The 17,735-nt window shown below is 45.6% G+C and overlaps 1 protein-coding gene across 3 annotated transcripts in view; it reads right to left on the bottom strand.

The window, feature by feature from the left end:
- Positions 1-17,735, bottom strand: part of LOC125723014 (gamma-aminobutyric acid receptor subunit gamma-3) — an 81,439-nt gene that overhangs the window by 19,441 nt on the left and 44,263 nt on the right. For all 3 annotated transcript variants that reach the window (XM_048999403.1, XM_048999404.1, XM_048999405.1), the window contains 2 exons: positions 4,820-5,040; positions 2,336-2,418 (listed from right to left, as the gene is read on the bottom strand). In XM_048999403.1, coding sequence (XP_048855360.1) covers positions 2,336-2,418; positions 4,820-5,040 — 304 coding nt within the window. The remainder of the gene's footprint in view (positions 1-2,335; positions 2,419-4,819; positions 5,041-17,735) is intronic.

Genomic DNA, 17,735 nt, shown 5'->3' with positions numbered 1-17,735 from the left:
ACGGCTGCTGGCTGATAATTGCTCCTACGGGGGGGTGGGGGGGGGACTGTCTCCCCAGTGCAGACCGTAAGCTTTAAAAATGTGAGGAGGCAGTAAGAGAACAAGCCATCTCCCTGCATACAGTAGGCGCCTTTGGGAGGATAATCGCCCTGAGGGAGCCGTTACCTCCTGACTGAATTTTTTTTTTCCCACTTAATAAGCCTTGATCCTCCAGGGGTATTTGTCTGCACCCTTGTCCAGTAGGCTGGGACTGTTCTCCTGGTCAGTCAACTCTGTACCCTGGCTTATGTAACCTCACTGATTAAAACTACACTTGAGCCGTAAAAATGGAAACTATCAGCTAATCTCTCTGATTCTTGCCTATTGAACGTGCTGTCGTTTCTCATGCAGAACAAAGTCTGAGACTATCAAACCCGGCTTCGGGGCCAGACACAGGTCTTCCATCCTAACACCCTGAAAGATGCATCTGGCTGTTGGTGTCCAGGCAACATCAGCTAACTTGTCCAAGGCTCAGTCCTTAGACCCCGGTTCTCGCCAGTTATCTTTCTGGTTAATCACCTGCTAACGGCTTCTACTTCACTTCACTCCTTCTACTACTCCTGTACCCAGCTCTTCCTGGCCTAGCTCCTGCCAAGTGTCTCTGCTCATATCTACACATACCCTAACATTACTGCCTGGGTGAAAGTGAATTTCAAGCTCCAACTGTTCAGAACCAGTAGTCGACAAGTTGAACCCAGAAGAAATGGGCAGGAGTAAAGATCAGAGTGACTTTGACAAAAGCCAAATCATTATGGCCAAACTGTCGTAGAACCATCCAATATGTCCCAGACCTTTACAGACACTGTTTTTCCTAGATATTCCACATGATTTCCTTCATGTGAGGGTGGCCATTATGTTGCATATCCCCTTGCGTCTTCCAGCATCACAGGTCATACAGCAAAGAGCCACACATTCTGCAGTGAATATCTGACCACCATCAGCATCACTGCACTGTTTTGCAACACTGTAACACACATTGGTGGGGGGGGGGGATGAACTCCAACTGAACTCACTGTAAGCCTGCCATCTGTTTTCAAAGAGCAGCCCCAATCCACCAACGATCCTGTGAGGTTGATTTACCATGTTTACACTGCCTGATTACTGAGCTGCGGATTTCAGCTGGAGCGATTACAGCACAGATCCTCAGACAGGATATCCTGATCGAGACACTGGGAAGTGCGCTTAACCCGGGCTACTCTGCACTGTCCCGGGTTACTCTACTCTGTCCCGGGTTACTCTGCACTGTCCCGGGTTACTCTACTCTGTCCTGGGTTACTCTGCACTGTCCCGGGTTACTCTACCCTGTCCTGGGCTACTCTGCACTGTCCCGGGTTACTCTACCCTGTCCCGGGCTACTCTGCACTGTCCCGGGTTACTCTGCACTGTCCCGGGCTACTCTACCCTGTCCCGGGCTACTCTGCACTGTCCCGGGTTACTCTGCACTGTCCCGGGCTACTCTGCACTGTCCCGGGTTACTCTGCTCTGTCCCGGGCTACTCTGCACTGTCCCGGGTTACTCTGCACTGTCCCGGGTTACTCTGCACTCTGACCCAACAATAAACACCCTTCAGGGACCCTCTGCTGCACTGTTTGCAGGTCAGGTGTAAGAAATCGGGAACCGGCATCCATGGCCCACAGTATTAAATGTTCTCATGCTGCACCTGGACCCCCCTGCTTATTCTATTCAGGGTCATGGGGAGGGGGGTCCAGAGCTTAGAGATACATCCCAGGATGGGGCACCAACCCAGCAGAGGGCACATTCATACACACCTGCATACAATTTGGAAACTCCGATTAACATAAACATGTTGAACTGGGGGGGGAGACTAAAGCACACCCCAGAATGACACTATACAATGATGTAAAGTCAGTTTGTCTTTTTTGAGACCTGGATGAATTTGTGAAGGACGCGCGTCTCGATGAATCTTCAGAGCCTGAGGCTGATGGGATGTCAAATAGGCCAAACGTCATACGGACGAGACGCGACAGGTAGTGAAAAGATCGTGGCAACATGGTGAATTTCAGATAGTCAGGTTGGCTAAATGTGGTGGAACCATAATGGGATTTATGCACATGGCGTATTTCTCAAAAGAAAAATCATACGATCCCTAAACACAGTCTCCTTGTCTTAGGCGTTAAAGGGAAACTAGTAGTAAACAAATTGGGGGCTGTGTGTTGAAGTTTCAAGAAGGGAGCTGAAAAGGATTTTAAGATGCTGGCAAGCCAGAAATGTCACCCGTGATAAAAGGCACCCGAAACGTCAGTGATGTAAGTGATGGAAGTCCGGCCTGACTTACAGCTCGAGAAGATGAGAGGGCAGGAATGCTCATCCATCGGGAAGTTGTGAAGTTGCAACTGGCATTCGGCGTTGATGGTCAATCTGTGCAGAGTGAGAGAGAGAGAGACAGAGTGAGAGGGAGGGAGAGTGAGAGGGAGAGAGAGAGAGTGAGAGGGAGGGAGAGAGAGCAAGAGAGAATTAACTGCATTCCTCAGACCCAGATTAAAGTCCCTATTTATAAGCAGTTAAAACAATGAATAAAGGGGGACAGGAAGGTTTCCCCTGTTTGCATGGGTTTATAACCAGGAAGACTCATTTTAATAGCTATAAACGGAGCGAAGTGTTCTGAAATGGACACATCTGACACAAAAAGTTGAACTGATTTATCATTAATTTAGATCAGACGAAAGTGGTGTCATCTCTCCACCTATAGCCGCAACAATCTTTTCAATCCCATATTACCCTTGGTCAATGCAAAGGTCACATTAAGCCTGAACGTCGCGCAGACCTCGTGCACGCCCTGGTGACGCCGGTTTGTGACCACGCACATTATCTCTGTGGTCGAGCTGACATGGTAGGACTCAACAGACTCAATCAAAACACCACAGTTTGGTGTCATTGGAAGTGATTACCTTATTTTCACTTAGTTTGCAAGCTGTGAACCCAAGAAGCCTTTTTACTTTATCGCTGGCTTGAAGACGTCTGCGAAATGCTTGAATTGACATTGCATATTTTTCAGTGTAACGCACGCCTCTGATTAGCTTAGCTCAGTTCCCATCATTGACCTGCTGTATGCAAATGGGTACGTCACTTTAAAAGCATTTTTACAAGGTTTAGGTCTCACCTATTGGTTGTTTCTTCCCCACCTGGCAGTTTATAGGACAAAGGTAATGTGTTGCTGGAGAGGTACACAGCTCAGGTCAGATTAAACGGGACGGGACCTTTCGCAGCCATATCATCTGATGCGTGCTATAATGCACGCACGGTGATGACCCAAAATACCGTATACAGTAACGAATCAGTATCGGGTCTGTGAATCATTCCTCTGACTGGGATGTCTGGGACTGCAATACAGATGTGACCTAAGACGGTAATGATCGCGGTACAATAAGAACAACCTCAGCACCAGTACAGTGACAATAGTTTGCAAACTACAACTAAAGAACTACAGTATGGTAACACTTTATGTGAATGTCTTGTCTATAAGAATCTATTAACAAATTCATAACACATTATAATGCATTCATAAGGCGTTATAAAGATGACTATACTGTTATGCCTTTTTCTAAATAGTTATAGCCATATTTATAATACTTTATGAATGCATTACTATGCGTTATGAAGGTATGTGCAATGCAGTATAATGACTGCTTTAAGTAAAGTTTTACCATATTTATCTTAGCTGTATTTTGCCAATGAGAGCTGTGAATGAAAACAATGTCATTTTATGTATGCTGACATAAAGGAGCCTCCTGTGGTATTACTCCACTGAAATAACATCTTTTTTTTTTGGGGGGGGGGGGGGGGGGGGGCTTGCTTTTTTGTCCCCACACTGTGTGAAAAGTTTTCCCAAATGTTTTTTAGAAAAACTCCCAGCCCATTTAATTCCATCGAACTTCTAGAATCCCTTCGTTAACGGTGTTCTTAAGACGGAGGAACTCTGGTAAGGTGGCAAACGAGGTCAATGTGCCTTTTTATTTCCATGGCAACACAAATAAATCATTTTTAATTACGATTTGTGACTACACAGTCTTTTCCAATTTATTGCTTTATACTGTATCTCTGGGGGCTGTTTTGCCCAAAAAGAAAACTGTATTCCAACGCAAAGACAGATTAGGGGTGAGTGTGGCATCCAAAGATTTCCTGACATTAAGCAACTGGGTCATGTGCTTGGGACTCCGGTGACGAGATCTTCCCAGTAGCTGGGGGCTTCGAGTGTCCTTATTTCTGCTTGCCAAGGCAGATCCCGAGGTGGCCTTTAACAGCTTGGTGCTACTCCGGACTCTCAGACCTCCGTCTGTCATCGAATCCCACGGATCTGTCCCCCAGATGTCCCGATAATCTAGGAGCCACATACTGAATCATGACACAAGGGCACTTACACACAGGCCCCTGAATACTAAACAGGATCCAGAAGCTTCCAAAACTCAATCAATCTTCAATATCCAAACATTGTGAAGCTACCAGTACAGAGTAACACCTCGAAAACATATGAGTTTTTAGCCTATATATTTTATATCTATATTTTTATATCTTTGCTGAATAATCCTGTTTTGTCAAATGGCATCCAATAAAGAAAACTGGTAAATGTCATACACAGGGTGTACTGTCGGTAATATCTGACATTTAACTTGGGACAGTTTCCTGAGCGGAATGAAGGAGTGTCCGGCTTTTTGAATTACAATTTATTACGGATAGTCTAGCTTTTGTTTTCTAACGGCTCAGTGAGAGACTGGGTAAAGCAAGTCAATTCTGAGGAGAATAAAGAATCTGCTACATTTACCTCAATGTATAGAGGATTTTCCCGTCGTTCCAGATGCGGAGCAGCTGATTGGGTGTCGTGATCCAATGAGCGTCTGCGTTCTTCGAATTTCTGAAGATGGTGTCAGGTATCCAGATAAGACCCACCATGTTGCTGTTCAGAGTCAATATTTTCATGGTGCTGTTATATCTGAGGCGACTGTCCGTCCACGTTTGGGCAAAAATGATGTCGATTTGATATTCCTATAGTGGGGGGGTGGAGGGACAGGTTAGTCATGAAGACCTACGTAACAACAACTAATATTTTCAAATATTTTATTATAAGATATGTTATTCACATGAAATGTTGTTGCTTTAAACATTTAAACAGCCACAAATAATTGCTTTTCCAGCACTGGACACATCAGACCTGTCCTGTACTGATATGACCATTCCGACATTTTGGTTTCACGTTGGCAGTTTTACCCAGAGCGATGTCTGCCCAGCCCCCAGCTGCCTGCTTTTACTGGGGAAACACCACCAGTGTGTTACTACCTGCGTGGTGAATGTAAAGAGCTATAGAAATGTCACTAGTAAGAACTAAGCCTGAGTGTGACACACAAATAAGATGATGTAATGGTGTCTAGTGCAGCACTTCAGCAAAACAGTCAATGGAGACAGTCAGTGATTGGATGAGGTTTGTCATGGTTACTGGCAGAGGTGAGACTTAAAGCATTTCTCTGAGGTTTGGCGGGATTCCGTTCGTGTCATCGTGTGCCCAGCATCAGATTAACATGCCCGCTGGGTGTCACCCATGGGTGCATGTGTAAGAAAGACCTCTGTGACTGTGACAGGTCCCAGTTAAGTGGACATGGACCCCAACCTCAGTGCCCCCTACCATGACGTCTGCACAAGGACAAAGGGCCCCTGGGCCCAGTTTCAGCTGTGACGCCTGTAAATCACCGTTTCCCCAGATCCACGTCCTGGAGGAGTGGAACGTGGTTTGAATGCACCTCCCCTGGTCACTGCCGAAACTTTCTCAGCTTGGGGAGGGGGGGGGGGGGGGGGGGCATTTCAGCACAGAGTCCAAAGGACATGGGGTTTATTAAAACCCAAGCCATCTTAGAGTCAGATTTGGGGAGATTTGCGGAGATTCCTGCCAGACAAACTGTCTTGGGTAGGGGGATGATTGATTTTGGTGAGATTTACTTGGCCTGTTCAGTTCAGTGTGGGGTGGGGGGGTTAGGAGAGAATAAAGGAAGTCAGTGAGGTAATACATTTCACGAACATTTAATCACTTCAGAGGATTTATCCAACACACTGCATTACCCCCCAACCACCCCATTCTACCAATTTCACAGATTACTGAAACGCCCTCGGCACGACGACTACAAATCATAATGTTACGAAACGCTGCTGAGTTGCGCTGGCTGCTCCTGGAGTGTGTCAGACACACGCAAGGGTTTCCGAGTGAGAAAAAGAAGAGGGACGCAGCCAATATCACCTCTGCAGGGGGACCCGAAAGTAAGCGGGCGGGTCTCCAGCAGGCACACGCACACTTCCTGAATGCAACAAACTCAGCATCCTGTGTCCACTTTAAGTTTAAAACTGAAAATCCACACCTGAGAAGAAAACTTTTTCTACCTGCAAGGAAAAACCAAGGTTTTAGCAAACTTTTAATCTATATATTCAGTTGGTAAAGCAGTCTACTGATCCGACCGTCATTTTAGAAAAATGAGAGGATATCGTCATATATCTTCAGAGCAAAGACTCCACCCTGAAGATACACAGCTGTCAGTGCTCACTCTTAAAAATGCATCATTTTCAGTCAAGGGTGTAGCTAGAAATTTGCCCACCCCCCTGACGAATTTTCAGCTTGGGCCCCCGGTTGGGTTGGCACTTTCGGTCCGAATAAATAAGAGTAGATTTTATTGAGCAGGGGCCCACCATAAACTGCTGGGGCCCCTGAGTCCAGTAGGCTGTGCACGGCCCTCCGACCCCCCCACCATTAGCATGGTGGCCCTGGGCGCCACAAGCACTGAAGGCACATGCGACATATGCGGACCCCCCCCGGCCAAGAACATGCCTGGAGGCTCACAGCTTAACTTGCATCCATCGCATGTGACGCATCATTATAAATTCATGCTGCTTACAACTCCTCCGAACACTCGATTAGGTGGAATGCATATTTTGAAAACTGTGAATAGTTCAAATATTTTTACAGTGATCTGGCTGGTGGAAAGAAAGGGTCAGTAAAGTATCACAGCAAAGCAACAGTCATGTATGGAAACAGTCTGTATGGTGGCATTTTACATAAAGCAACGTGTGAGCACCGATGCAAAGGCCCCTCATTACAAATACGCCTCAATCTGCCTCCGCCGTCTTTAGCATCACTTCCCACAGCCTCCCTTCTTTTGTGGCACAAATAAAAGATTCTTATCTCGAAAAATATGATTCTTGAATCACAATTCTGAAATTATGCGGCGATAATCTAATTAGAGGAATGACAATGTAGTTGTGGAGTGTTTATCCGGTGTGACATTAACATTTTAAAGGAAAACTGCCTACAGGCTGAAACTGAAAGACGCAAAGACACAAAATCCCTGTGAAACACCCAATCAGATATCTCATTACTGCACGTCTCTCCCCCACCAGTCAGATTCATTGATCCTTATCTGGCAGAACGCATCTTCAGAAACACACGGGTAGGTTCTTATTCAGATGTTTATGTGATAGAGTCTGGATAGAGATCGATGGTTTTTGAGCCACTTTTATTGTGCAACTGTGACGTAACCTGACTATGAAAAAGAAAACACATTTCATTTAATATACAGGGACAGACCAGCCATGTCCAGCCAGGGATTACTGGCCGCCCCCTGGCTATATCTCTGCTGTCTTTAGTGATGGTCTATTGATAGCCAACAGTTTATGAATTACTGTGTTGTTTCATCCTTGGAGGTCCAAGCCAACAGCCACTGAGCCACTGAGCTGCTTGCACACGTCATTTGCGTAAAGACTGAAATGTAATGCAATCCAAAATTAATTTCCCAAGCTATTGCTGATGGATGATGCAATGCACCTTGTGATTTTTAAGCACTAGCACAACGTCTCTATCGCAGTTCCTGCTTCATGGAGATGGCTGCCACCCAACTGTGACCCTGAGCCCACTTGATTGTGCAGCTGCCCCGTCCATTGCTGTCACTGCATTCGGTGGCTTTAAAAGGTGTGTGGCCTGAGACCAGGGTGCTTTACTTCGTTCATGGCTTTTGATAGGTCAAGAGGGTGTGACTGCCCACCTCTGATTGGAGGGCAAAAGGGGGGTGGGATTTGCCTGCAATATTTGTATCATGAATTCCACGGCTGTGGGATTTCAACAAGGAACAGCAGAAAGTTTCAGAATTTTGGCAGGGAAACGGTGACACCTGAACAAGATGGGCAAGCTCACCCAGTAAAGCCAGTTCAAATGAATTAAACGCTGGACAAACTGGTAACACTTTACTTGCCGGGACACAAATAATACAGTATTATGCTAATACTTAATATTTATTAACCTCAAACTAAGTCTGCTACATGCTGATCTCAAGGTAATTCATCATTAATGATTTGTAATGGATCTTTTATCTTAAGTAGTTACTATATTTGTTACTATATATGTTAATTCAATACACCTTTATCAACTACTGAAGGAACAAGTCATGAATAACACAAGTTACATACTGATCTCATGTTTGTTCATCATTAATGAATCATGATGTATCTTTTATCCAAAGCAGTTAGTATATTTGTTACTATATCTGTAAATCTTTGGGAACTACTGAAGTAATTACTGAAGGAACAAGTCATGAATGACAGAAGTGAAATACTTGGGCTGTGTGTGGCTCAGCCTGGGCCTCTGATCAGAAGGTGACTGGTTCGAGCCTGCCCTCGGCATGTCTATGGGCCCTTGAGCAAGGTGTATCAATGCTTTCCATGCAACAGGATTGCATCCGATAAGCACCTTCCACAAGTACATGCCAGCTTTTTAAGGAAGAGACGCTTACTGTGCAGAGAGCAGAATATACATTTTCTGAATGAAAAGGAGAAATCCATCAGCAGGAAAAACAGCTTCCTGCGGGGAGTGTTTTCAGAATCCAGGGGGGGGGACTATCTCTTTATTTCACAACTGAATTTTATTACAAGAATGGTGGCTTTGTGCTCTACACCACAGCTTAGTTTTCTGTGGCTCTCATTTGTTTATGGAACAGGACAAAAGCTGAACTTCCAGTGGGAGACACATTCAGCTTTTGCGTAGGATGCACCAAAAACTGTTCTCTTGAGAAATACAACCACGATGCCGGAATACTCCTGTTAATTTATAAGGATGCAGTCCGACTCAGGTCTACAGCTTTCAGGACACAATGGAGGAACCCACGATGTTCACAGGAACTGGGACAAACCAGTTGCTTGACCCATGATGGTATGTAATGATAAGCAGGCTTCCTGTGGATAATGAATATCTTACACACAATCCAGGGCCGAAACCAAAGATGAGGACAAACTCCTGATCCTTAACAAACATTAATTCCAGTGTGATTAACTTGAACGTCACGGGGCCAGTCAGCGGCATTTGGAGAGGAGAATTCACTTCCACATGAAAGGCCATATCAGAGCACTGCCCCTTGGAGGAAGCGCTCCAAAATGACCTGCATACAAATGTGAAACTCCTCCTTCAGGGGGCTCAACATGACACGACTCCCCAGCTAAGAATAGTCTTCTTAATCTGGCACCAGCCCAAACGTGCCCCAGGGCATCACCCAGAATGGCGTCCCTGAGTCACACAGGGCTTTCGGGTTTGATGCGGTGGCTTTGGCCAGAACATGCTAATTAAATTCCTGCTGTCGTTTATCATCTGGTAGAGAGGGCACGGCTTGCGGGTGCAGAGAGGACGAGCAGGCCCCCGGCCAGACCAAGGTGCAGGTCGCCGTGACTGCGGCGTTTTTTTTTAAATGGGCATGCATGTGCCAGGATGCCCTCCAGATATTCCCGTACAAAGAGAGGGTGGGAAAATGTGACGGGGGCATTTTCACAGACACAGAAGAGTCACCGATGTAGCTGTAGATGTCATATGGATGGGCAATGATGCACAGAGTGATACCCAGCTAACCTACAATGTGGCCCCAGGAACATTCATCCAAGCACGACAAATGTGGTGAACATTCACTAGGCGGGAAGGTGAACAGAACCACGTGACACACGGACAGGCGGAAGAAACGTCGGCGAACGGATCCACTAATGGCCCACATCCCACTGCAGCCATTCCCCAGATGCCATGTCCTGCTCTTCTCCTGTTTTTCGTGCCTTGTGACTCCTTTGATTCTCTTACTTCAGATGTTTTGTCATACTCCTCTCCACTGTTGCCCCCATACAGAACCTAAAGATCTCCCTCTTATTGCAGGGTCACATGGTTACAGTGTGACGTTCGGTGACGGATGGTGTCCTGTTCTTACTGTGGCCTTCAGGATTTTCCAGTTGTTCAAATCCCCCCCTCACCCCCCCACTTACAGAAGTATTAGTCAGTCCCCTGGAGTGTGTAACTGCCACTCTATGGCACTTAAATAGCACATCATCTGTGCCTCAGACTGTGACATTAACAAAAAAAAAAGTGGCAACCTGCAGCGCATTAGAACAAGGTGTTGGCTGGACTGCTGCGTTTGCTTGTGATGTGGCCCCAAGACAAGTACCTAACCACCCTGCACATCTCTCCACCTGTGGGAGTACCTAAGCACCCTGCACATCTCTCCACCTGTGGGAGTATCTAAGCACCCTGCACATCTCTCCACCTGTGGGAGTACCTAAGCACCCTGCACATCTTTCCACCTGTGGGAGTACCTAACCACCCTGCACATCTCTCCACCTGTGGGAGTACCTAAGCACTCTACACAACTCTTCACCTGTGGGAGTACCTAAGAACCCTGCACATCTCTCCACCTGTGGGAGTACCTAAGAACCCTGCACATCTCTCCACCTGTGGGAGTACCTAAGCACCCTGCACATCTCTCCACCTGTGGGAGTACCTAACCACCCTGCACATCTCTCCACCTGTGGGAGTACCTAAGCACCCTACACAACTCTTCACCTGTGGGAGTACCTAAGCACCCTGCACAACTCTTCACCTGTGGGAGTACCTAAGAACCCTGCACATCTCTCCACCTGTGGGAGTACCTAAGCACCCTGCACATCTCTCCACCTGTGGGAGTACCTAACCACCCTGCACATCTCTCCACCTGTGGGAGTACCTAAGCACCCTACACAACTCTTCACCTGTGGAAGAATCTAACCACCCTGCACATCTCTCCACCTGTGGGAGTACCTAAGCACCCTGCACATCTCTCCACCTGTGGGAGTACCTAAGCACGATGCACATCTCTCCACCTGTGGGAGTACCTAAGCACCCTGCACATCTCTCCACCTGTGGGAGTACCTAAGCACCCTGCACATCTCTCCACCTATGGGAGTATCTAAGCGCCCTGCACATATCTCCACCTGTGGGAGTACCTAACCACCCTGCACATCTCTCCACCTGTGGAGTCTGCAAACAGTGAAATTGAAACAGAATGGCAAACAAACTTGCTAGCTTGTGTTTGGTCCGAAAGAGTTGTGTGCAAGGCTGAAAACTCAAAACCTTGAATTTAAAATGTATTACTCTCTAGATATCAAATTTGCTATCCTTTGATAGTATGACAGACTGTACAAAACACACGTAGGAAATTAGGCAGGTTGCATGTGAGGAACTGAATCATATAATGCAGAAAGGAGGGAGCATTTTAAAATTCTGCATTCACCTGTGTACATTCCAGTTTGGCAGACATAGTCGTTTGACATGGGAAGATGGCTGAGGACAGCATCAGAATAAATGAGAAAAATGTGGCCAGGATGCAGCAAAAAACAAAATTACTTGAGTAAGCATGTGCTCTCTCAGCTCCGATGGCAGAATAACAAAACAGAACACATCTATTTACCTCAAGGAGCTCAGGAATCGACAGACTGGCGGAGCTTATTTGTAAGCATGACGGTTCGGAAAAACTCAACATGTGACTCTCAAGATGGTTGCCTCTGCCCACTTCCCCTCCCAAAGCACAGCAGCACCAAGAGAAACGGCTGGTGGATGCGGTCCACCAGAAGGACGCGGATGCCTGATTAGAAATTTCAGCAGCTGTTCTGCGGACTACAGTGCTGCTCAACCGTAAGGCTAAATAAACCCATATGCTCGGTGAAGAAAACCCATCGTGTTGGGAAGATGGTGACCCCCCAGCCTGGTGAGGGAATCCAGCACACCTTCTGCAACAATGCTGTCATAGGCATGACCCGCCCCTGCAGGCTAAGGCTTTTGAAATATCCACCTGTCCCAGTTCATGGCGGTAAGAATCTCGTCCCCTTTTAAATCACGAGTCCGGGACTAATACCCTGCCATTCCGACAAGCACTGCCTTTCAGGGGAACCATGGCAACAAAGACGATCTATATCCTTTCCTCTGGCTGCACCCCAGTCCGTGGTGAATTGGATTCAGACTCTGTGGAGGAAGTAGAGCGGTATAAACATGCCAGATGCAGGGCAGAGGATCAGAGAGCCAGTGGGTGTCTCCCTGTATCATGTTTGGGGTCTGTTCCTCCTGCCAGGAGAGCAGCTAGCCTCCTGCTTTACCCGATCCACCTGTTAGAGGAGCAGCTAGCCTCCTGCTTTACCCCATCCTCCTGCCAGCGGAGCAGCTAGCCTCCTGCTTTACCCCATCCTCCTGCCAGCGGAGCAGCTAGCCTCCTGCTTTACCCGATCCACCTGTTGGAGGAGCAGCTAGCCTCCTGCTTTACCCCATCCTCTTGCCAGCAGAGCAGCCAGCTTCCTGCTTTACCCGATCCACCTGTTAGAGGAGCAGCTACCCTCCTGCTTTACCTGATCCACCTGCTAGCAGAGCAGCTAGCCTCCTGCTTTACCTGATCCACCTGCCAGTGGAGCAGCTAGCCTCCTGTTTTCTTCCAACACAGCAACGACATTTGCACCTTTTCAAAGATCTATTTGTAGAAACTCAGACCAAGCCCATAGTCATTACCAACACTAGACTGCTGACCAATTTGCTAACTGGGAAATGCCACAGCCTTTTCCCAGCTCCCGTAAACACAATAACGAAGGCACACATAAATCATTCTGCGCCAGAACTTTTTTCTCTTCCCTTGACTCTTTTTTCCTCTTCCAGGACCCGCAGTGTGAAACTGTATGATCAATCAGCATGGTTGCTTTAAACAAAACACAATCCACTGCTATTCTTCATTAGTATGGTCTATCTGTGCTTTGACTTCTGTGAGGAACACAGTTTGTGACTTGTGACTATTTCTCTGTAATTGGTCGGTCATGGATGGATTTGTAATAGGATATAATTAATATTAATAATAATTGGTCTAAGCTATCTAGAGGCAGCCTTGTAAATTAATGTGTCCAATTCATGCTAATTGCTTACACAGCTATATGTCAGATTGAAAAATTAATTTCTGGTTATAAGTTACTTGTTAGTAACACCCAAATTGGTTCCTCAGCTGAAGTTGGAATCGGTTCTGTTGTTGGCGTTTAGGTAAACTTGTCACAAACTGCAAGGTACTTTGGCATTGGACCTGTGCAATTCCATTTCAGGAGTTCACTTCATATCCTAGCATGTCACAGAGAAGGACAAGCAGCAAATATCAGCACAATCCGTAAGCGGCAGAGCGGAAGGTAACACCACGGTGAAGGACAGGCTTTCTCAGCATCCACACTGGCTGGAGTCAGTACGGATTGCAGGGGTGTGTTTGGTTAACAATCACACGTAAATCACAGAAGCTGAGGGCTCATAACCGTGGAAATTTTAGCAGAGGAGGTAATTTATTCAGAGAATTGTGATTAAATATTGAGGGCCTGTGCAAAGAATGAAAAGATAATATTTTGTAAAGGCCCTGAGACGGACAGCCTGTTATCATCTAACACTGCGGGTAACGATCGAGGGTGGATATAAAATAGAAAATTGCTTATAATGTCATTTTTTTTCTCATTTGACCCCATTTTTTGCCTCTTCTATTACTCCAACGTATACCTAGATCCAAAATAACCCACTCAAAACTAAAAATACTTTTAGGCCACTGGGGAGGACTTATTCTGATTTCCCTTGCCAGATTCCAAGGAAATGGACTTTGTTTTACATCTCACACATAATGATGCTGGTCTGAGCAGGTGGAGCAGGACAACTGGCAACCTGATTAAAGTTTAGAATCGTGTAGGATGAGAGGGTGTGATTGGAATGGTCACAGTAGATCAGAAAGGGGTTCAGGGTTTTTGGCCACTCCAAATAATCTTAGCATGTTTTTGGACTGTGGGGGAAACTGCAGAACCTTAGGGCACCCCAAGATGACATGGGGGGCGCATGCAAACTACATGCATGGAAAGGTGGGGGGAGACTTGAGGTGTGAGGCAACAGTGCACAGTACTGTACAATTGTGCTACCCCTTAACCTGAACCGCTCCAATCATATATCTGGCTGATTAAATGGCAAACAATTGTCATTTATGTTAAACACATCAGTAAAGGATAAAAATGTAAAAGTTCTTGCATGGTGCTATAATCGGCACCCTCCAGTGCACATCATCCAGTGGACATGATCCAGTGGACATCCTCCAGTGCACATCATCCAGTGCACATCATCCATTGGACATCCTCCAGTGCACATCATCCAGTGGACATCATCCAGAGCATATAATCTAGTGCACATCCTCCAGTGGGCATCCACTATAGTACATGCGTCAAACTGAAGGGCCGCTGGCCACATTCGGCCCGGCGTACAATTATACCCACTCTGCAAGATCATTTTATATGTCTTTTTTTTAATGGCTCTGCGATATAAAGTGCCGATGACACACAAACTACAAATCCCATAATGCAGAGCAACAGCTGCCTTACCAAACGATAAGCTACCTGCGATCATTCCCGTGTCAGTTACATCAGATCAATCAAGCGTCTGTTGGTGTATACAACCCTAATTTTAAGTCAAAGCTAGTCCCTAACAATGGCCAAGAGAAAAGTTGATTCTGAAAACAAAGCCTTTCAAAACCGATGGGAGAGTATATGTTTACTGACATTGCCGGTAAACCCGTGTGTTTTGTTTGTGGAGCTAATGTAGCTGAGAGAGAATTTCCACAACACAGAACCTTACCCCAAACATAAGATGCCAAGCATCCAGCTCAGACAGAATAGCGTAAAAGCAAAGAAAACGGAATGTTTTGATTTATTATTTTAACTTTCACTTAAAAGCACAATTTTTCTTTATGTTTTCAGGTTTATATTTTGAATTTGTATAATTTTGACAGGAGATATTTTTATGGAGAGCAAAATACTTTGTTATTTTAAGTTTAAGTTTATTTATTTTGGAATAATATTGTATCCTGTCTGTTTCGATTCATATTTATGTTCAAAAAAATGTTTAGTTTCAGTCTGTTCAGTAAGTGTTTATCCTGTTTGGCCCGTGACCTAAAGTGTGCTTTGAGTTTGGTCCCCTGTGCGACTGAGTTTGACATCCCTGTACTAGAGCATATCCTCCACTGGTCATCACCCAGTGAACATCCTCCAGTGGACATCCTCTACAGCACATCCTCCAGTGGACATCCTCTACAGCACATCCTCCAGTGGACATCCTCTACAGCACAACCTCCAATGGACATCCTCTACAGCACATCCTCCAGTGGACATCCTCTACAGCACATCCTCCAATGGACATCCTCTACAGCACATCCTCCAGTGGACATCCTCTACAGCACAACCTCCAGTGGACATCCTCTACAGCACAACCTCCAGTGGACATCCTCTACAGCACAACCTCCAGTGGACATCCTACAGGAATATGCCTCTTCAGAGAGATGATTGGACTGCGGATTTTTACTATTCAAGCAGAGGATAATGCAGCTTGGAGTTTCAAAGAATAAAACTGAGGCAATTCCGGTGTCATGTGGAGCCGGACTTTCCAAAGGTGTCTGTATCTTTAAAATGACTCTTCTCAGCATTTGTATGCATTTCCCCTAGAGGACAGGAGGGCTTATTTGGCACCATTCTGTGACATCCCTGCACTACAGCAAAGTTTCACACTCTCTTCACAAAGGTCTTTTCCTACTCTCCTGTCTCGCTTTCTCCCTGATCCATTTCCAAGCCCCCAATACTGCATAGAAAAGGAATGAAAACTGGTCTCACGGTCAGACAGATTAGAATAGAAGCAGAAGAACCCCAACTACAGCAGCATGCCTGGAAATGACTGATTTTGATCCCTTCATTGTTGGTGTTATGTGTTAATTTGCACAATGATTTACAGTTATACAGTTGATGTGTTGAAAGCAAATTCATACCCTGCTCTAGGATACAGCACTGGTGTACCAACTGGTACTGGGCCTTCAGCTGCACAGTGGTGACTTACAGCACAGTACTATTAAGTGGTGATGATGTCCAAATTAATGCCTTCACACCACAGATAGCTCAGATACTCGTTCACTCACACGCTTAAGGTCATTCACATACCAGTGATCATTCACATTCCAAAGAACAGTCGCACATCAATCATAGAGCAGAGATCACTCATGCACCAGGGATCATTCACATACCAGAATCCTTCACCCGCCAGAGATCATTCACATACCAGAGATAACTAACACAACAGAGATCATTCTCACACCATAGATCACTCACATATCAGAGATCACTCACCCAACAGAGATCCTTCACACACTAGAGGTCATTCTCACACACCAGGGATCCTTCACATACCAGAGATCATTCTCACACCACAGATCACTCACACAACAGAGATCATTCACATATCAGAGATCACTCACCCACCAGAGATCCTTCACACACTAGAGATCATTCACACACCAGAGATCACTCACACACCAGAAATCATTCTCATACACCAGGGATCCTTCACATGCCAGAGATCATCCACACACCAGAGTTTACTCACACACAATATTTTACATACAGCTCAATATAATTGTAAATCTTTGGATTGATATGAAGAAAATAAATTGTAAGTACAAGTCCAGCAAAGCAAAGAAAGAAAGAAAAGTAATTAAACAAGATAATGGATTTTTTTGCTGTCATCATCAGTTTGTTAGCTCTTTTTCCAAACCGACTACCGCTGTATCAAGTTAACCAGAACAATCTGTGTAAACACTCCGTGGACCCGCAGATCAATATCTGCAATTTTTAAGACTCATTTGTTTCCTTGCAATTTCTACCGATGCCACTCTAAAATGAGAGCAGCCTCTGTGGATAACGTTCCTTGTTCTTTAATCATCAGCCCTCCCGAGGATGGCAGGCATCCTTGAGAAGCGTAGGGTCCCCCTGGGCTGCTCTGCGGCTGAATGAATTTCACAGAGAGTTTAATTAACCTGCTGTTGAAAAACGTAAATCAGACACACACACACACACACACACACACACACACACACACACACACACGCACACACACACACACACACTGAATCTACACATTTTCAGTGGGTCAGGTTACCGCCCTGAGCAAGGCTTTCTTGAGGTGGGTGGATTAATTTTTTTTTTCCTGTTAGCAAAGTATATATCTACAGGAAGTACATGTTAATGGTGGGCACAGCTAACCGAAAAGTTAGCTTCGATAACTGCTAACCTGCTAACTCCAAAATTTAATTTGATAATTCTAATCTGACAAACCACAAAAAATTTTGCAGAAATTAACAATAACTGCTACCTTTAATTACATGAATTTAGCTTTTTTTGGTTCTGAAACCCTTAAAAACATACCGAAAATTTTCCATCCATACATCACCGTAACCACTTAATCCCAACTGGGGTCACGTGGGGGACCAGAGCCCATCCCAGGAACAACCCTGGGCAATTGCCAAATCACCGCAGGGCACACACACACACACACACACACACACACA

This window comes from Brienomyrus brachyistius, unplaced genomic scaffold, assembly GCF_023856365.1.
Source record: "Brienomyrus brachyistius isolate T26 unplaced genomic scaffold, BBRACH_0.4 scaffold44, whole genome shotgun sequence".
Taxonomy (NCBI): Eukaryota; Metazoa; Chordata; class Actinopteri; order Osteoglossiformes; family Mormyridae; genus Brienomyrus; species Brienomyrus brachyistius.
The sequence above is the reverse complement of the archived record's forward strand: the minus strand, read 5'-3'. Positions and strand labels throughout refer to the sequence as shown.